The 21296-nt window shown below is 42.2% G+C and overlaps 2 protein-coding genes across 5 annotated transcripts in view; both read right to left on the minus strand.

Annotated features, from left to right (window-relative positions):
- Positions 1-1045: 1045 nt before the first annotated feature.
- On the minus strand, positions 1046-15165 carry LOC123999597 (carbonic anhydrase 5B, mitochondrial-like). 4 transcript variants are annotated; one of them, XM_046305524.1, is made up of 8 exons: positions 15041-15165; positions 14593-14956; positions 10368-10565; positions 9783-9901; positions 8726-8821; positions 6957-7019; positions 3932-4090; positions 1046-3786 (listed from the first exon to the last, which is right to left on the minus strand). In XM_046305524.1, the coding sequence occupies exons 2-8, from the start codon at positions 14732-14734 to the stop codon at positions 3616-3618; spliced, it is 948 nt and encodes a 315-aa protein (XP_046161480.1). In that variant the 5' UTR covers positions 14735-14956; positions 15041-15165; the 3' UTR covers positions 1046-3615. The 4 variants fall into 4 exon arrangements, with proteins under 4 accessions (XP_046161480.1, XP_046161471.1, XP_046161498.1 ...); XM_046305515.1 differs by having other exon boundaries at positions 14593-15148; XM_046305542.1 differs by lacking the exon at positions 14593-14956 and having other exon boundaries at positions 15023-15052.
- Positions 15166-16033: 868 nt separating this feature from the next.
- Positions 16034-21296, minus strand: part of LOC123999589 (SUMO-activating enzyme subunit 2) — a 30824-nt gene continuing 25561 nt past the window's right edge. The window contains exons 15-17 of the mRNA XM_046305503.1: positions 19884-19989; positions 19638-19777; positions 16034-16792 (exon numbers count right to left, since the gene is read on the minus strand). Of these exons, the coding sequence (XP_046161459.1) occupies positions 16590-16792; positions 19638-19777; positions 19884-19989 (449 nt within the window). The 3' untranslated portion in view covers positions 16034-16589. The remainder of the gene's footprint in view (positions 16793-19637; positions 19778-19883; positions 19990-21296) is intronic.

Below are 21296 nucleotides of genomic sequence, written 5' to 3' on the forward strand. Positions count from 1 at the left end.
GGGCCAATCCGGCACCTGGTGCAATAACAGGCCTGTTGGAAGAGGGGCCCCAACTTATCCCTTGAACCACAGCTCCTCAAGGCCCATGGGGCAGGAATGTGGCTGCCCGACGATCAAACAAATACAACAGGTACTACAGCATACTCCTCTAGCCTCAGGAAAACACCTGCCAAGTAGCAAACAAAGAAAGGGGAAGTACTGCAAGTCGTATTTATGTAAAACATGTACACAGTGTACAAAACATTAAGAACACATGCTCTTTCCATGACAGAATGACCAGGTGAATGATAGGATCCCTAATTGATGTCACTTGACAAATCCACTTCAAATCAGTGTAGATGCAGGGGAGGAGACAGGTTAAAAAAATATTTTTAAGCCTTGACACATGGATTGTGTGTGTGTCAGAGGGTGAATGGGCTAGACAAAAGATTGAAGTGTCTTTGAACAGGGTATGGTAGTATGTGCCAGGCGCACCGGTTTGCATCAAGAACTGCAACGCTGCTGGGTTTTTCACAGTTTCCCTTGTATCAAGAATGGTCCACTACCCAAAGGACGTCCAGCCAACTTCGCACAACTGTGGGAAGCATTGGCGTCAACATCGGCCAGCAATATTAGGAAGGTGTTAATGTTTTGTACACATTGTATATCGATCGAGATCATTGTGCATACTAACTTTTACACGTTTAAAATAGGCATTGATGGCAGACACATTAAAATACAGCAGTTCACCAGAGGACATATTAACCAAGACTAATCATCCATTTTTAAAGTACATAGTCATTATAGTACAAGAACATTTGTGTCCGTTTAGTATTTATCATTTGAAAACTATAAAAATACAGTTAAACGAATGGAAACCTCCCACTGGAGAGTATCATTTCAAATATTTAAAAAGGCAGATAACTAAACAGACCAAGACAAATGGAAGCTTGAAAAATAGGCCCCGTACCAGTTACAACAGAAAATAAAATCTCTCTACTTACCATCAAACCAATCAGCACCCATAAAAATGCCCACATGAAATGTATAACCATTCAGAACTGTGTTCAAATCTTCCCTGTACCCCAACATTGTTCCCCTAAACTCTGGTGTAACAAAATGCCATCTTTAATTTCATAGGGAACGCAGTGAAACAGGCAAGTGTCATTTGGGTATAGAGGGCAAGAGTCTTACGGTTCCTGTGTTTGGACAGTGCTGTACAGTTTTCAAAACAGGTTAGTGTCAAGCTACTTCTTCTCTGCAATTGACCTAGTGGGGAGAGGGCCAGGTGGCTCTTTCAAGGGAGAGGCCCCAAAAGGGACAGTTTATACAGGAACATTGTTATCGAATGATCACAAAGACAACCATTCACTCACGTAATGCTTTATAGAACAAACAATACCAATGTTGCCTCAATGTCTGCTCCCTTTTCATTCCCTGTTTATAGAACAAACCAATCAATCCCTTTCTCCTCCAATCTTTTTAGCACCCATTTCACATTCTCTGAACACTGCAAACTTAAGACCCCCCCCCTCTCTTTATTCAATCACTCCCTTTCTTTGATGAAAATAGTGAAGCACTGGAAGGCACACCCAGAATACTGCAACTAGAAGTAGGCTAATGGAAAATAGGCAGCAAGGTATTACAATTGCTGTATCACGTTTCATGGTTTTGTGTCAACATGGGGAATAGCAGTGCTTATATTACAGTTAACCTTTTGGAACGCTATTAAAGCATAACATTAAGTGTAGTTATGTTTTAAAGTTGATGCATGTAGTTGGTTCTACTGTAATCCCTGTCCAGTTCTGCTGGGAACTTTAACATCTCAAATGTTATATATATAGAGAGAGATATAAAGTACAGAAAAAGCTTAAGTCTCAAGAAATGAAATACAAATATCAGGAGAATGATTCCTGTCTGTGTGCTTCTAAAAAGGCAAGTAAAAACCTACCGACCTCCACCAATAAATACAGAACCAACAAGATAAACAGGTTAATGATGCATGATGTGATACCCTCTCTTAACTCTCCCAGCGCCTAAACCAGAAACTGGCAAACATACAAATTGACCGACTGTTAAGCTTGGTAGGGGCAGAATATTATCGATATGCGTTAGACCAGCAAGCCCCAACAGAATAGACACACTGCCATGAGCAATTGATCTATGAGAACAGAGGTGACCGCCATGTGTCAGTATGATGCATGAAATAGAAGGCACTATGGTAGATTCCTGCTTAGTAGAACAGAACAATTTGATTACAAGAGGAAATATGCTTAGACACCCATGCTAAAATACAGATGTTTGCTATATCAACAAAATAGTTCAGCATATTAGTTGTAACAAATGTCCCTGTGCTTATAAGGCCTTATAAAAGATGTCGATCCTACACATATGATTTTTACCTCTAAGTTACAGATAGTGAGATGTACATTCTAGTCCACTCAATAGACTATGTAATAAAATCAATCACAAATGCATCTAAAACATCTTTCAAAGCAATGAGCAACACTCATTTGTGCAGTTTGGAGCCTTAGCTAGGCCCAAATACAATGAACCAAATCTCTTCGGCTGTGTGCAGTAAACAAGTTCAGAGCTTAAAACCTTCAAACTAAACCCCACATCCATATATGGAGCCCCTTCACCTCAAATACTTTGTCAAGGAAGGAGAACAATTACTGCAAGAGTACTACTCATACAAAAGGGTGATATTCTTATGCTTGAGATTATTAAATCGGTGATAGTATAAAAGTGCAGGTAACTGACAAAATAATGGAAACACTTGAGTAAATGAGGGAAACAAAGTATATTGAAAGCAGATGCTTCCACGGGTGCACTTCCTGAGATAATTAAGCAGGTAACAGCCCATCATGCTTACTTAGGGTGATGTATTATTTTGGCTACGCCCCCATAGGATGACAATAACCCCATCCACAGGGCACGAGTGGTCACTGAATGTTTTGAGCATAAAAACGATGTAAGCCATATGCCATAGCCATCTCAGTAACCAGATCTCAACTCAATTAAACACTTATGGGAGATCCTGGAGGAAAAGAAAAAAATTCTGGAATTTCTCATGGAAGAATGGTGTCGCATCCCCCCAAGACTTCCAGACACTTGTACATTAAAGCTGTGGTGGCCCAACACCCTCTTAAAGACAATACATGTTGGTGTTTTCCTTTATTTTGACAGTTACCTGTATTTCAGCATAATCCCTCATTGGTTTCTGGAAGCATTTCAAGTGGGACTGTTAAGGACTGAATAAAAAAACTTAAACATTCAGAGCATCTAGAAAAAAAATATTCACCTAAGAGACAGGGGTTTAAAAAAATCTGTTAGCATAGACTACAGCAATACACCAGCCCTGTGTTGATGATGCCTTTCACTTATTGACAGGACAGCAGACAGTGAGACAGCGGTCTAGTGCCAAGGATGGTCAACAAAACAGCTTTTAGATGGTGACATTGGAATGATAAAATCCCTGGCACTTAAGTGCTTTCTGAATGCATAAGCGTTTGGAAAGACGCCAGCAGTATGACTTCTGTAGAGTCAAATGTAAGACTTGTTAGCCAAAAATGTGCTTCCCATGGTATTGCATTATTTTAGTTTGAAGGGTCCATGTTAGTCTCTGAGTAAAGGTCAGTGGCCTGTGTGTGGACCCTTTGCCGGTTGCTCCTCCTTCAGGAAGGGGGTAAACGAAGAACGCACAGTACGGCCCTGCAGCGACTGCTGCACACGGAAGTTGTTGACCATGCTCTTCTGCACCTCCTCCTCTGCCGAGGTGAAGAGGAGGCTCCGAAACACAGCCAGCTGAGGAAGAGACCGGACAGGGAGAGAATGTGTTAGGCAGACATGGAACAGCCGAGTGAAGTGACTAACGTGTAGTCCACCAGTAGTTCTAACATTCCTTCCCTTTTTACCACACACATGCACACGCTCTCACTCACATACTAACCTGGTCATGGCTGACTTCGATGTGCTGCTTCATGATAATCCAGGTCACTGCTTCGGTCAGAGGAGGCGTGGTCAGTGACCCTGCATACGTCCAGTAATCATCAATGTTAGTGGGCAGTAGGCAAGCTGGGTCGAACCTAGTGAACTCAACAACACTGTCCTAAGGTGTAAAAAGGGAAAGAGGAAAGGGTTACACCGTGTCATAAGTCATATAATAATAATTGCCATTTCCCAACCTTAAATGTGTGATGTATTGTTGTTTACCTTCTTGACCATTGTGCTGTTGACTGTGCCCTGTTTTGTGCTGCTACAATGCTGTGTTGTCATGTGTTGCTGCCTTGCTATGTTGTCTTAGGTCTCTCTTTATGTAGTGTCGCTTGTGATCTGTGTTTTGTCCTAGATTTATATTGTATTTATTTATTTTAATCCCAGGCCCCCGTCCCTGCAGGAGGCCTTTTGGTAGGTCATTGTAAATAAGAATTTGTTCTTAACTGACTTGCCTAGTTAACTAAAGGTACAAACATTTTTTTTTGTAGAGGCATGTAATTTGACTCATGGTCACTAGACAGCAGTTAAAGTTGACAGTCTCCCCATCTCAGATCATACAGTAAGTTCCTTTGCAGTAATACTTCTGGAAGGTAACAAAGGGTGGGGGTGGGGCTCTAAATAATGCTAATTTAACCATTCTCCTATGTGTTTAAAATGCAGTGGTAAATATGAAACGTACACCCCCAACTCTGTCATGGTTAAAACCATTTATTTCTGTGGCGTGGTTGTCCATCCAGTAGGCTAGTGCTGAATTTCAGCTTCAGCCGAGGTCCTTTCAGCATAGATACTTTGTCATTTCTCGCCATTTGTTTGCCATGCAGCCTTGATAAAAATAGCCTGTCTTTATTCCAATGCATTAGATTTATCCATTGATTCATCATTGTTTGCTTTTGTCAGTCAGCTGCTTAAAGCACTCATTGCTGTTTTTTAGGTGTACGCAGGTACTGGTGTTCTCCCTGCCAACCGTGGCCAGAAGTACCAGACCATTTATTATTTTCTATCAATATTGGTTTTCTTTACTGGATCACCTGATGGTCGACAATATCACTAGACAACTAGCCTACAGCTGGACACCAATGCGCATCCAATCCAGCCAACAAGTTTACCTTAATAACAGTAGTTGACTCTTTCGGTTAAAAGCATTCGGTTTTGCAATAGCATAGGCCTACATTACTTTGGATTTGTGTGCCCATGAGAACTGTTTTCACTGCGAAACATCACATAATGAAATGTTAGACTTAGTGGACTTTCCCAGATCTCCAAGATCCATTATTTGTACAGGGTTTGAGTTCAATATTCTAATTCAATTGTTAAATACTTAATTAATAACAACACTGTCAAATGTCATTAACATAAGGAAAGAAAGGTACTGTTATGTCCCATTATCTGTGAAGACTCCAATCATTAACTCATGACAATTCATGACCTAGGGTGCAAAACATGTTTTGATTCAACTGTATTATATTGAATGTAAGCTGCCTATTCTGCGTGTGTTTGAAATGGCCTTGGCTGAGGGGGTAGGCTACCGGTAGGGGTGTAGGCCTAGTGAAGGATAAACGCAAGTCATTTTTTTTTTATGCATTGAAAGTGTTACTTTTTCCATTTTAAAACACTACATCACTGACTACTGGTAGGCCTATTTGAAAATCATGCTAATACACGTTACATTGTAGGCTAGTCTAGTAAGTTGACCATGTGTGTTAGGGTGACCATCCCGTTTTTTTCCCGGGACAGTTTCAGCCCCATTTCAAGTGTCCCAACTTTTCAGGCTACAAAAAAATATAAATTTGTCAGCAAGACGCATCAATTAATGTAAGAATAATCAATGGAAATCGCAGAATGACACTAGGAACAATTTTGGTGCTTTGTAACAAATATATTAACAGTCAAACAGCACAAGTATACATGCAGTTTGGATTAGAGGTCGACCGATTAAATCGGAACGGACGATTAATTTGGGCCGATTTCAAGTTATAACAATCGGAAATCGCTATTTTTGGACACCGATTATTATTATTATTATTTTTTACACCTTTAATCTTTATTTAACTAGGCAAGACAGTTAAGAACACTATTTTCAATGACGGCCTAGGCCATATGTTCTCATGTTCTGAGCAAGGAACTTAAACGTTAGCTTTCTTACATGGCACATATTGCACTTTTACTTTCTTCTCCAACACTTTGTTTTTGCATTATTTAAACCAAATTGAACATGTTTCATTATTTATTTGAGGCTAAATTTATGTATTAAGTTAAAATAAGTGTTTATTCAGTATTGTAGTAATTGTCATTATTACAAATACATAAAAAATAAAAATAATAATGTAAATTGTTTTTCTATTTAAAAAAAAAAATATATATAAAAAACAATATATATATTTTTAAATCAGCCGATTAATCGGTATCGGCTTTTTTTGGGGGGGGGGGGGGGGGGGTCCTCCAATAATCGGCACCGGAGTTGAAAAAAAATCATAATCGGTCGACCTCTAGTTTGGATGCTGGAATTATTTTGGAGTGGACCAACATTTACATTTACATTTAAGTTATTTAGCAGACGCTCTTATCCAGAGCGACTTACAAATTGGTGCATTCACCTTATGACATCCAGTGGATGCCTACTTTTTGAAGTGATTTGTGATTTGTTTGACAATCAGATGAAAATATGACTGGTTGGGTTCATGCCACATTAAAAGGTCATTAAAAGGTAATTTATTAGGCCGATAAATTTGAGAGAATCCCCCAAATAGCATTGTGTAATTCGCAGTCCAATAGTCACACAAATGTCATGTGTGCGCCACCGGAGAGAGGCTCGTCTAGAATACCAACCTGAGACGTACAGCACTGACTACTTATGTTCTTAAGCTTTGGGCGGCCTTCTCAGAAACTCAGTGACATATAACCCCTGCTTGAAACGTTCTCTCTGAAACCTTGGCAACAAAATCACCTGCATGGTTTAAGTGGTCAATCATTGAACTCACCTTGTGTCTGACAGCAGGTAGGACATCTACTAGTTTCTGCAGTCCCTCGTGTCTCTTCCCTATCTGAGGAGGAAAATAATCTGTGTCTGAGCACTGAGTCCTTCTGTCAGGCATGTGCTGTGTGTTTACATTCACTGCATGGGGTGTTTACATTTCAATGTCAGTAAATATTGAAATGGTGTGTATATGACGTGTACAGCTGAAGTCTGAAGTTTACATAAACCTTAGTCAAATACATTTAAACTCAGTTTTTCACAATTCCTGACATTTAATCATAGTAAAAATTCCCTGTCTTAGGTCAGTTATGATCACCACTTTATTTTAAGAATGTGAAATGTCAGAATAATAGTAGTGATTTATTTCAGCTTTTATTTCATTCCTCACATTTCCAGTGGGTCAGAAGATTACATACACTCAATTAGTATTTGGTAGCACAAACTTCTTCAGTTCTGCACACATATTTTCATTAGGATTGAGGTCAGGGCTTTGTGATTGACACTCCAATACCTTGACTTTGTTGTCCTTAAGCCATTTTGCCACAACTTTGGAAGTATGCTTGGGGTCATTGTCCATTTGGAAGACCTATTTGCAACCAAGCGTTAACTTCCTGTCTTGAAATGTTGCTTCAATATATAAACATAATTTTCCTACCTCATGAAGCCATCTATTTTGTGAAGTGCACCAGTCCCTCCTGCAGCAAAGCACCCCCACAAAATGATGCAACCACCCCGTGCTTCACGGTTGGGATGGTGTTCTTCGGCTTGCAAGCCTTCCCCTTTTTCCTCCAAACATAATGATGGTCATTATGGCCAAACAGTTCTATTTTTGTTACATCAGACCAGAGGACATTTCTCCAAAAAGTACAATCTTTGTCCCCATGTGCAGTTGCAAACCGTAGTCTGGCTTTTTAAATGCCGTTTTTTGAGCAGTGGCTTCTTCCTTGCTGAGCGGCCTTTCAGGTTATGTCGATATAGGACTCGTTTTACTGTGGATATAGATACTTTTTGTACCGGTTTCCTCCAGCATCTTAACAAGGTCCTTTGCAGTTTTTCTGGGATTGATTTGCACTTTTCGCACCAAAGTACGTTCATTACTAGGAGACAGAACATGTCCCCTTCCTGAGCGGTATGACGGCTGCGTGGTCCCATTGTGTTTATACTTGCGTACGATTGTTTGTACAGATGAACATGGTACCTTCAGGCATTTGGAAATTCCTACCAAGGATTAACCAGATTTGTGGAGGTCTACAATTTATTTTCCTGAGGTCTTGGCTGATGTCTTTTGATTTTCCCATGGTGTCAAGCAAAGAGGCATTGAGGTTGAAGGTAGGCCTTGAAATACATCCACAGGTACACCTCCAATTGACTCAAATTATGTCAATCAGCCTATCAGAAGCTTCTAAAGCCATTACATAATTTTCTAGAATTTTCCAAACTGTTTAAAGGCATAGTCAACTTTGTGTATGTAAACTTCTGACCCACTGGAATTGTGATACAGTGAATTATAAGTGAAATAATCTGTCTGTAAACAATTGTTGGAAAAATGACTTGTGTCGTCATGCACAAAGTAGATGTCCTAACCGACTTGCCAAAACTATAGTTTGTTGACAATAAATTTGTGGAGTGGTTGGAAAATGAGTTTTAATGACTCCAAACTAAGTGTGTGTAAACCTCCGACTTCAACTGTATATGGTCAAGTATGTATGACAGTGGTGGTGGGTTGCATGTGGTAGGGATGCTTCGCTATGTTAACAAGAAGCAATAAGTTACCTTGAGGAAAACCCCGATAACAGCCAGTCCATTCTCCTCCATCACCGCCTCCTCAAACCGGCTGTACTTATCAGAGTTCCAGTGGACCATGTGGAGCTATCAACACAAAAGGCAACGCCATACATTAATTAGAACCTATTTACCACACACCCAGAGAATTCAAATGCAATGTGTCACAGATTATATCTGCTGCTGGATAATTATGAATCTTTAATATCATTCTCAAGATAAACGGTTACCTTCGTGGTAGAACAATCAATTATCAAAACTGTAACAACAAAAAATTTGCAAATTCTGAATGAAAATCCACCCCAAAATCCTCTATCCTGAACAGACGGTTATCAGTAGCTATTAAATGCAGCTGCTCTTTGTTTTACTCCATCGGAGTGTCCAACCCAACCCTACCCATACTCACACCACAGATCCCTATTCACCCTGGGATCTGGGGAGATTTCTATAAAGAATGGTACAACCCAATAAGTAAACTGAGAAGGATCCATTATCTCGGTTACCCACTGTGGTGTGCTCCTATTAGGCACACAGAGCGAGTTGTGTGCTGTAATCGTAACTTGAGCCTCTGTACACACACTGCACCTGGGGAGTGTTGAGAACCCTGACATGGTCAGATTCTCACAGCCACTAACGCCAGCTTGGCCTGGCACCCTCCCCCAGACATACAGTAGTACTCCCTCTATTGCATAAGTATGCTTTAGGTGAGTGGAAAAATATAAAAATAGATCACACATTAAAAGGTGGGCCTTAAGGATAGAACAGAATGCATTCTGTTTCTATACATAGAGGTTTCCAACAGCACAATCCCCCTATCACAGAAATTGCATGCCAATGTCGTCATGGATTGGCTAGGGCATCAGCATTGACTTGATGACTAAGCAGTCCCTACTATCTACCGTTCCATACCACAGTCTCCTGTAGACAATGACTCTATTAGACTTGACAAGTTAGGAGGTTCTTCCTATAGCATAACTAGAGTCATTCAACAAAGTTAACATTTAAATACAGACACTCTCTGTTAAGTAAGAGGACGTGCAGTAGCTACCTCAGCAGGGAAGAGGCGGCGGTCCACTGTGTGCTCAGAGCCCCATGCGTTGCTCTCCCCCCAATGGAAGTGGAACTGACACAGCCGGAAGTTGTCCTCCAGAGGACCCCCTTTAAGTGCTGAGAGGGAGAGAGCGACGAGAAGAAATCGACCACTCATCAATGTTGTGTTAGAGACGCATACAATAATGAGAAGAAACCGTAATTAATAAACACAACAGCTGTGGCGAGTTAAACATTATTATATAAACATACTTGTTAAAACATATGTATCCTCTTCTTACACAAACACACATGAAAAGCAGAACTAAGAATTAAATTACAGAATAATTAGCCTACTGTTAAAAAAAATGTGCCTCTTGGTATAAATATTTATGTAAAGTCTAGCGGTTAATAAAAAATACATTTCTGAAATAATATTGGATTGAAAATTAAAATAATTAGACTGTCTAAACAATAAGTTAAGACATTGATGTTGAGAAATAAGCCAAGAGCAGGGATACCTAAATGTAAATCAAAATCATGTTCCACGTGGCAGGCATTGCAGTTTTAAATCAGGTCACGCAGCAGAACAGAAACTGCTTACTGGATTTGTCGGTGGTGTCATCGTACTCAACCAGGAATGAGTACCCGTTGTTCCATATCTGTGAACATGTCCTGGGGTCGTAATCCGGGGTCAGCGGCTTGAGATGCGGATCAAACACACTCTTGCGCACCCGAATATCGATCGGAGATTGTCTGTTGCCCCCAGGAGCAACAAGTGGTCCCTGCCACATCGGATGCACTGGAGTCAAAGCATGAGAGGGGATTTAAATCGAGTCTGATAGTAAAATGTAAAACAGCAGCTTGTCTTTAGTAAATCACATTAGGTCCTATTGCTTAGCCTACTGTAAGAAATGCTGACACTTACTTTTCATAGTGTACTCTCCAGCTTCCTGCATTCTAAAATAGGCAATAAGTCAAATTCCCAAATAACATAAGATCAAATGTCTCAAAGTAGACAAGCAATTCTGAAAACTTTGTGAGACCAGTAGTCAAAGCCTCCTCCGTTGATTCCGTTTAAGAAATTTAAAAAGCAGAAGGAAAAAGAGACACTTCCTTCAGTAACTCCTATTGAAAGGAAATTACAGGATAAGCAAAATGTGGGTAGGCTACAGAAACAGACTGGCGGAATGTATTGGCAGCCCACCAGGTCTACTCCGCAGCAGGAATGGGAGACACTAGTTCAGCTCTGAATGGAACGTTTCATAGATGTACATCTTCTGGCGTTAAAATAAATCTACTACGACTTCCTGGTTTTGCCATTGGGCTATAACTGCCTATGACGCAATTTACATCAGTCACTGACCGCTCTGCCAATGGGACTGTGAATGCTTAACCTATGTGAATACTTAACCTACAACAAAGGTTGTTTGGAAAAGGTATTTAATGGAAAAATGTATTAACAATTATCCATTTTGCTACTGTACCTGAAAGAAAAGGGCCTATTCTTACTAGCATTTTCTAAATTCGAACGAACCACCTGCAACTGAACACAGACCTATTAGAAGATATGTTTGACCGAATCGAGGACGAAGATAGTGTCGCCAAGTTAAAGTTGATCGAAAATTCTCTGTGATACGCCAAACCGTAGCTATCCTGCAATGACTAATAGATCACATTACTCGTTACAATCTGCTAGATATTCATGAAGTAAGTACAGTGCCTTGCGAAAGTATTCGGCCCCCTTGAACTTTGCCACCTTTTGCCACATTTCAGGCTTCACACATAAAACTGTATTTTTTTGTGAAGAATCAACAACAAGCGGGACACAATCATGAAGTGGAACGACATTTATTGGATATTTCAAAAAATTTGAACAAATCAAAAACTGAAAAATTGGGCGTGCAAAATTATTCAGCCCTTTTACTTTCAGTGCAGCAAACTCTCTCCAGAAGTTCAGTGAGGATCTCTGAATGATCCAATGTTGACCTAAATGACTAATGATGATAAATACAATCCACCTGTGTGTAATCAAGTCTCCGTATAAATGCACCTGCACTGTGATAGTCTCAAAGGTCCGTTAAAAGCGCAGAGAGCATCATGAAGAACAAGGAACACACCAGGCAGGTCCGAGATATTGTTGTGAAGATGTTTAAAGCCGGATTTGGATACAAAAATATTTCCCAAGCTTTAAACATCCCAAGGAGCACTGTGCAAGCGATAATATTGAAATGGAAGGAGTATCAGACCACTGCAAATCTACCAAGACCTGGCCGTCCCTCTAAACTTTCAGCTCATACAAGGAGAAGACTGATCAGAGATGCAGCCAAGAGGCCCATGATCACTCTGGATGAACTGCAGAGATCTACAGCTGAGGTGGGAGACTCTGTCCATAGGACAACAATCAGTTGTATATTGCACAAATCTGGCCTTTATGGAAGAGTGGCAAGAAAAAAGTAATTTCTTAAAGATATCCATAAAAAGTGTCATTTAAAGTTTGCCACAAGCCACCTGAGACACACCAAACATGTGGAAGAAGGTGCTCTGGTCAGATGAAACCAAAATTGAACTTTTTGGCAACAATGCAAAACGTTATGTTTGGCGTAAAAGCAACACAGCTCATCATCCTCCCCACTGTCAAACATGGTGGTGGCAGCATCATGGTTTGGGCCTGCTTTTCTTCAGCATGGACAGGGAAGATGGTTAAAATTGATGGGAAGATAGATGAAGCCAAATACAGGACCATTCTGGAAGAAAACCTGATGGAGTCTGCAAAAGACCTGAGACTGGGACGGAGATTTGTCTTCCAACAAGACAATGATCCAAAACATAAAGCAAAATCTACAATGGAATGTTTCAAAAATAAACATATCCAGGTGTTAGAATGGCCAAGTCAAAGTCCAGACCTGAATCCAATCGAGAATCTGTGGAAAGAACTGAAAACTGCTGTTCACAAATGCTCTCCATCCAACCTCACTGAGCTCGAGCTGTTTTGCAAGGAGGAATGGGAAAAAATGTCAGTCTCTCGATGTGCAAAACTGATAGAGACATACCCCAAGCGACTTACAGCTGTAATCACAGCAAAAGGTGGCGCTACAAAGTATTAACTTAAGGGGGCTGAATAATTTTGCACACCCAATTTTTCAGTTTTTGATTTGTTAAAAAAGTTTGAAATATCCAATAAATGTCGTTCCACTTCATGATTGTGTCCCACTTGTTGTTGATTTTTCACAAAAAAATAGTTATCTTTATGTTTGAAGCCTGAAATGTGGCAAAAGGTCGCAAAGTTCAAGGGGGCCGAATACTTTCGCAAGGCACTGTATGTAGACGGGTGTGGCTATTTCAGCCACACCCGTTGCTGACAGGTGTATAAAATTGAGCACACACCCATGCAATCTCCATAGACAAACATTGTGTAAAACTTGCCGCCATTGGATTCTGGAGCAGTGGAAACACTTTCTCGGGGGTAATGAGTCACGCTTCAGTGTTCACTCGGATTTCCTCTTAAAAAGCTAATTGTGCTGAAGTTGATCAAACTTTTAATTTTTCAGGATGAAAAAGGGGAGTAAATGTGAATATTTGTGTGTTTGATAAAAGTCAATAATCTGGCAGTTTGACAGACGAATCTGGGTTTGGTGAATGCCAAGAGAATATTACCTGTTCCAATGCATAGTGCCAACTGTAAAGTTTGGTGGAGGAGGAATAATGGTCTGGTGCTGTTTTTCATGGTTCGGGCTAGGCCCTTTTGTTCCAGTTGTGAAATCTTAACGCTACAGTATGCAATGACATTCTAGGCAATTCTGTGCATCCAACTTTGTGGCAATAGTTTAGGGAAGGCCTTTTCCTGTTTCAGCATGACAATGCCCCACTGCACAAAGCGAGGTTCATAAAGAAATGGTTTGTCAGGATCGTTGTGGAAGAAGCCCAGCGAACACCTTTGTTAATGCTTGTTTACGGAAGACAGAGGCGACCACCTGTGCTAAGCGTAACTGGGAAGAAGGTGTAGCGGAAGTGTAGTTTGTCAGCTGGATGCACACAGCCATATGGATCTGTGCAAATCTGCTACATTAAGTGAACATTTTTTAATATTATTTCTCACTTATACAGTATGAAATAAATTCCATATGTTTCAAAAACCGTAATGCAAGCAATGATTGATGGTTCTAAACATTAAAACAGAGCGCTGGGATTTTAGTTCACATGTTCCCACCGGTATGCAGTGTTTATATCTGAGAACCATTGGAATAATGCATAATCCCTTGGGTTCTGGAGTGAAAAGTCAGGCCTTCTGAATGTCTTGAGTAAAGACAAGACCATAAACCAAACATGCAGTGTAAAATAGGCCAAGTTAGAAAATAAAATACAAAAGATAAACAAATTGTGATCACAGTTATGATCAAATTGACATGTGTATATACACACCATAGTTACAATCAAAACCAGTACCCGGCCAGAAGTTTAGAATGAACTATTTCCCCCTGAAAATGTGACGCCAATTCACTCATGCAGAAATCCAGTCCTTGATTTCCATGTATTCTTTGTGCATCCGTTGCGATCAAAACAAGGCCATTAATGAACCCTTCAGTAATGTAGACATTGTGGATTTCGATTACAACTTTACAGCGTAGCCATTTATGTTACTATTGCTTGAGCGATTGAAACGGTTTTATTTCTCATGTAATCTCAGCGGCCAGCTGGACTGAACATTAATGTCATTGTTCTAGTCTTATGAAATGAAGAGCAAACAGCTAGCGAATTCAACTGCAGCTAATGATAATTCAGCTGTAATATGATGAAAGCTACCGTACTTTTAAAGTTTCGACACTTACACGCTGAAAGCACATATTTGCTTGAACATGCAGTGAGGTTGCATCTTCTCACAGGTATCAACCGTTGACCTTTAGTTTGCTTGATGACATGTCTCTGCAGATGCCGGGCAAGTGGGTTTACGATCGATGAGAGAGCCACCATGACCACGGTTCTTCGAATAGGCTACTCGAAGTTTGCGAGAGTCAATTGTGTTATCTTTTCAGGTAAGGCAAAACGTCGAATTAAAACTGCTCCCGTCTCGTTCGGTTTCATAAGTTTTCAGTCAGAAACAACAACGGGAGTTGCGCTATGGCCCCTCTTCTTCCACACTGACAGTTTCGGATGGCTGCCGGCTGGCTCTCTCCACACTATCGCTTGATTGATCTGGAAAATAGACAAGCTTTCACACGATTGAAACATTCACGTAAATTCCAAAGGTTTACACTTGACCTGTTGATGCGTGCTTACTTTAACACCGCGGCGATTTATATTGGCTACCTAGTGCTAACGCACGCTCCGAATCAATGAAGGTGAAAAAGTGTTTGCGATAATGTGGTTCCAAAAGGAAGAGATCGTTGAGTGGGGCTCGTGTAAGACTTTCGACCAATCGGCTTTATCCTCTGAGAGGCGTTTCAGACAACATGCGCTAGATCTAGACCCGTGACATAGATATTTGGTGTACTTTTTGCTTAGTTTTGTTGAAATGTCTGTGTGGTTCTTGTCATGTCATAACAGCACAATTCATCTGAGCCTCATGATCTTCAATACATTGTCAAATGTGCAGTGCTTTCTCTATAACAAAAACTCACTCATTGACTGTGTCGTTTCCAATTGTGGATGAACACACATGCATCTTTACAAACAGCCCAAGTGTTCTATTCTGATTTAATGTAAATTATTGGATAAGGTTATTTTGAATAACATGGAAGTCTTGCAAACATTGTGCTACTATGGGACTGAGAATATGTTCAGCTAAGGAATGTCCTTAGGAATGTCATGTTTATTGTAAACATGCTTATGTTATGGCTTTTATTGTGTACTCCATTTACTGACAGGGCTGAGATTACTATTTTGGACTTTAATCCCTACACACACCTTCAGTTAGAAATTTGCTCTGAAAAATGTTTTTCCTTCAGTCCAAGGACGTTGGAAGACAAACTTTAAATGGATGTTATGAGACTCATTTGCTCTTGTAATTGCTATAATGAGGCCTTTTCTCAGTCTGAACCCTTTAGAAGACAACTGTGGCAAAAACAGATCATTTATTGTCAAACCAAAACCAAGCAATGAAAGGGCTTCATAGTCATTGCCCCCCCCCCAAAAAGCACCACAAATAAGTTTGCAAATTGAAATTTGGTGGTGTGTCCAGTAAAAACAAGCCAAAGTACTGATGTTTCAAACAAATACTGTATACCAGTAATGATGTGTATGCTAAAGCTTAAGAAAACAATTTTGGGGTCATTAGATGTTTAAGTGTTTATTGTGTCGTTATCTATTTGGTCCAAAGGGAGGTTGAGGCCTGGATATGATGGCTCCAACTATAAACCACATGAAAGATTTATAAATAAAGTAACAAACTCCAGAACAATTTCTTTTTTAACCAGCTATGACAAAGCAACTCACCCTGCAAGTGGTCAATGGTTAACAATTACAAAGAAAAATTCAGTCAACGCTTGACTCAAAGAAATGATTGGGTTTGATAACTTTTTTTTTTACATTCCTTCAATGGAGGTGTAAGTTTACTGGATGAAATACACTGAAAAAACATTTGCTATTAAATGTTTCTTTCAGTCTCCCTACAAACCACACCCTGACTTGTGACATGACAAATACATTATAAAAAATACAAAAAGCTAAAAGTATTTTATCCATCTGTGATGGACCAAAATAAAAAAAACTGGCACACAACAGTTTTTGTACATTTATATTTACACATGTTTGGTAAGAGGAACAGCGTATGAAAACACAAACACAGAGTTTCATCCTTCTGAAGAGGAGAGGGGCCAGGAGAGACATACTAGTCTAGTGCAATGATGTCATCTTCCTCATCGGCAGCCAAAGGCTGATCCAGGCGTTGGCGCTTGGCTGAAGCCTCTCCTGTCTCAGCATCATGGAGCTTCCTCTTGTGGCCTCCTGACTCCATGCGGACATCCATAGTGCTGGAGGACGGCTCCTCCTCGTCCGAATCAACTATCAGAACATCGTCCTGCTCAGCAGGGGCTAAGAGAAGAAAGGAAATCGAGAGAAAGTCAGACGAGAGACGATCGACATGTACCATTTTAGAGTTTACGTTCAGCTACAAAATAAACATAGCTGCACATGATTCTCAGTACCATAAACAAAATGATTTAAAGGACAGGACCGGTGACTTCTGACGAGGATTTTGATTATTAGACCGTTTAAAACAGTCCATCTCTGTAGTCTACAGTCATTTATCGCCCTCCAGGTTCCCTCGGAGAGTTCATCAATGAGCTTGATGCCTTAATAAGCTCCTTTCCTGAGGACGGCTCACCTCTCACAGTTCTGGGCGACATTAACCTCCCCACGTCTACCTTTGACTCATTCCTCTCTGCCTCCTTTTTTCCACTCCTCCTCTTTTGACCTCACCCTCTCACCTTCCCCCCCTACTCACAAGGCAGGCAATACGCTCGACCTCATCTTTACTAGATGCTGTTCTTCCACTAACCTCATTGCAACTCCCCTCCAAGTCTCCGACCACTACCTTGTATCCTTTTCCTTCTCGCTCTCATCCAACACTTCCCACACTGCCCCTACTCGGATGGTATCGCGCCGTCCCAACCTTCGCTCTCTCTCCCCCGCTACTCTCTCCTCTTCCATCCTATCATCTCTTCCCTCTGCTCAAACCTTCTCCAACCTATCTCCTGATTCTGCCTCCTCAACCCTCCTCTCCTCCCTCTCTGCATCCCTTGACTCTCTATGCCCCCTATCCTCCAGGTCGGCTCGGTCCTCCCCTCCCGCTCCGTGGCTCGACGACTCATTGCGAGCTCACAGAACAGGGCTCCGGGCAGCCGAGCGGAAATGGAGGAAAACTCGCCTCCCTGCGGACCTGGCATCCTTTCACTCCCACCTCTCTACATTTTCCTCTTCTGTCTCTGCTGCTAAAGCGACTTTCTACCACTCTAAATTCCAAGCATCTGCCTCTAACCCTAGGAAGCTCTTTGCCACCTTCTCCTCCCTCCTGAATCCTACCCCCCCTCCTCCCTCTCTGCAGATGACTTAGTCAACCATTTTGAAAAGAAGGTCGACGACATCCGATCCTCGTTTGCTAAGTCAAACGACACCGCTGGTTCTGCTCACACTGCCCTACCCTGTGCTCTGACCTCTTTCTCCCCTCTCTCTCCAGATGAAATCTCGCGTCTTGTGACGGCCGGCCGCCCAACAACCTGCCCGCTTGACCCCATCCCCTCCTCTCTTCTCCAGACCATTTCCGGAGACCTTCTCCCTTACCTCACCTCGCTCATCAACTCATCCCTGACCGCTGGCTACGTCCCTTCCGTCTTCAAGAGAGCGAGAGTTGCACCCCTTCTGAAAAAACCTACACTCGATCCCTCCGATGTCAACAACTACAGACCAGTATCCCTTCTTTCTTTTCTCTCCAAAACTCTTGAACGTGCCGTCCTTGGCCAGCTCTCCCGCTATCTCTCTCAGAATGACCTTCTTGATCCAAATCAGTCAGGTTTCAAGACTAGTCATTCAACTGAGACTGCTCTTCTCTGTATCACGGAGGCGCTCCGCACTGCTAAAGCTAACTCTCTCTCCTCTGCTCTCATCCTTCTAGACCTATCGGCTGCCTTCGATACTGTGAACCATCAGATCCTCCTCTCCACCCTTTCCGAGCTGGGCATCTCCGGCGCGGCCCCCGCTTGGATCGCGTCCTACCTGACAGGTCGCTCCTACCAGGTGGCGTGGCGAGAATCTATCTGTCTCACCACTGGTGTCCCCCAGGGCTCTGTTCTAGGCCCTCTCCTATTCTCGCTATACACCAAGTCACTTGGCTCTGTCATAACCTCACATGGTCTCTCCTATCATTGCTATGCAGACGACACACAATTAATCTTCTCCTTTCCCCCTTCTGATGACCAGGTGGCGAATCGCATCTCTGCATGTCTGGCAGACATAATGTGGATGACGGATCACCACCTCAAGCTGAACCTCGGCAAGACGGAGCTGCTCTTCCTCCCGGGGAAGGACTGCCCGTTCCATGATCTCGCCATCACGGTTGACAACTCCATTGTGTCCTCCTCCCAGAGCGCTAAGAACCTTGGCGTGATCCTGGACAACACCCTGTCGTTCTCAACTAACATCAAGGCGGTGGCCCGTTCCGGTAGGTTCATGCTCTACAACATCCGCAGAGTACGACCCTGCCTCACACAGGAAGCGGCGCAGGTCCTAATCCAGGCACTTGTCATCTCCCGTCTGGATTACTGCAACTCGCTGTTGGCTGGGCTCCCTGCCTGTGCCATTAAACCCCTACAACTCATCCAGAACGCCGCAGCCCGTCTGGTGTTCAACCTTCCCAAGTTCTCTCACGTCACCCCGCTCCTCCACTCTCTCCACTGGCTTCCAGTTGAAGCTCGCATCCGCTACAAGACCATGGTGCTTGCCTACGGAGCTGTGAGGGGAACGGCACCTCAGTACCTCCAGGCTCTGATCAGGCCCTACACCCAAACAAGGGCACTGCGTTCATCCACCTCTGGCCTGCTCGCCTCCCTACCACTGAGGAAGTACAGTTCCCGCTCAGCCCAGTCAAAACTGTTCGCTGCTCTGGCCCCCCAATGGTGGAACAAACTCCCTCACGACGCCAGGACAGCGGAGTCAATCACCACCTTCCGGAGACACCTGAAACCCCACCTCTTTAAGGAATACCTAGGATAGGATAAAGTAATCCTTCTACCCCCCCCCCTAAAAGATTTAGATGCACTATTGTAAAGTGGCTGTTCCACTGGATGTCATTGGGTGAATGCACCAATTTGTAAGTCGCTCTGGATAAGAGCGTCTGCTAAATGACTTAAATGTAAATGTAGTCAATGTCAGTTTTGCTCACCTTTGGAAGAGGTGGACGGTTCTGCAGAGTCTTTGTTGCCGTTGGCCACATTCTTGTCCTCTTGTGCGCTGGGTGGGGTTGGGGCTTTGTCAGGGGCGTCACCCACCACCTCAAACTCCACATCCTTCTCCAAATCCTCACTTTTACAGACAAGCGCAGAAATACATTTACGTTAAGGAAACAAATTTGCATTAGTCATGCAAATGCAAAGGCCTATACAGCACAGATAAATACATCCTCTCTTACCAGTGAATCACGTTAACCAGAAGTGTGTAATCCTGCAGAAAGTCATCCACTTGCAGACGGCTACCATGTCGTATCCCAAAGTCAGACAGAAACTTGCTGTTGTTTGCTATAAGAAGAGAATGGTGCATGATCATAAATATGTATACCTGATAAGAGTATACCGTTGAGTACAATACAGGATTTAGCGATATTATGATAGACGATACTATCGACGATGATCGACAGCCATTGCCAATGGTGACAACATTAATGTGACAAACAACGTTTTTGCCCAGGGGTCTCAACCCTGTTTCTGGAGAGTTACCATCCTGTAAGGTTTTTAAACCAACCCTAATACTTGGTTGATAACCTGTACCAGGTTAGTTACAACTGGGGTTGGAGAGAAAGGGACAGTGGCTCTCCAGGGACAGGGTTGGAGAACCCTGGTTTAGCGTATTTGAACTTGACTAGCGCCGCGCAATAAATAACGGAGTCGGGCAGGGCAAGCTCGGTGACATTGAGTAATTTGTCTACTCCGATTTGCTATAATCTTGTTTTATGAAAGGCTTCATATTAATAAAGGCTGGCCTGTTTCAATAAATATGCTATACAGAATGCAAGAGGAATGTAGGCTAAACAGAGCAGAGTAGTACACCAAAGCAGCGCGCGAATTGGCCATTCAGAAAATATTGTCTCTCCCCCCTCTCGCTGTCGGATGCTTGGGCCTGTCGGCCTAAACCAATTTTTATTTTTATACAGTGCCTTCAGAAAGTATTCATGCCGCATGACTTATTCCACATTTTGTTGTTTGTATTTGATTTATTTAACCTTTATTTAACCAGGTAGTTCTCATTTACAACGTCGACCTGGCCAAAATAAAGCAAAGCAGTACGACAAATAACAACAGAGTTACACATGGAGTAAACAAATACAGTCAGTAATACAATAAAGTCTATATACAGTGTGTGCAAATGAGGTAGGATAAGGGGGGGGGGGGGGGTGAGGCAATAAATAGGCCATAGTAGCGAAATTACACTGGGGTGATAGATGTGCAGAAGATCAGTGTGCAAGTAGCGGTACTGGGGTACAATGGAGCAAAATAAATAAAATAAATAACAATATGGTGATGAGGTAGTTGGATGGGCTATTTACAGATTGGCTATGTACAGGTGCAGTGATCTGTGAGCTGCTCTGACAGCTGGTGCTTAAAGCTAGCGAGGGAGATACGAGTCTCCAGCTTCAGTGATAATTTGCAGTTCGTTGCAGTCATTGGCAGCAGAGAACTGTAAGGAAAGGCGGCTGAAGGAGGAATTAGTTTTGCGGGTGACCAGTGAAATATACCTGTTGGAGCGCGTGATGTGGGTGCTGCTATGGTGACCAGCGAGCTGAGATAAGGCGGGGCTTTACCTAGTAACGACTTACAGATGACCTGGG

Source organism: Oncorhynchus gorbuscha, linkage group LG02 (assembly GCF_021184085.1).
Source record: "Oncorhynchus gorbuscha isolate QuinsamMale2020 ecotype Even-year linkage group LG02, OgorEven_v1.0, whole genome shotgun sequence".
NCBI lineage: Eukaryota > Metazoa > Chordata > Actinopteri > Salmoniformes > Salmonidae > Oncorhynchus > Oncorhynchus gorbuscha.

Excerpts from the sequence above, each read along its gene's own strand:
- LOC123999597 (XM_046305524.1), bottom strand. The coding sequence starts at position 14,734 with ATGGTGGCTCTCTCATCGATCGTAAACCCACTTGCCCGGCATCTGCAG. Across the intron at positions 9,902-10,367 it reads TGACACCACCGACAAATCCA|CACTTAAAGGGGGTCCTCTG; the intron begins GTAAGCAGTTTC and ends TCTCCCTCTCAG. Across the intron at positions 4,091-6,956 it reads TACCTGCTGTCAGACACAAG|GACAGTGTTGTTGAGTTCAC; the intron begins GTGAGTTCAATG and ends TTTACACCTTAG.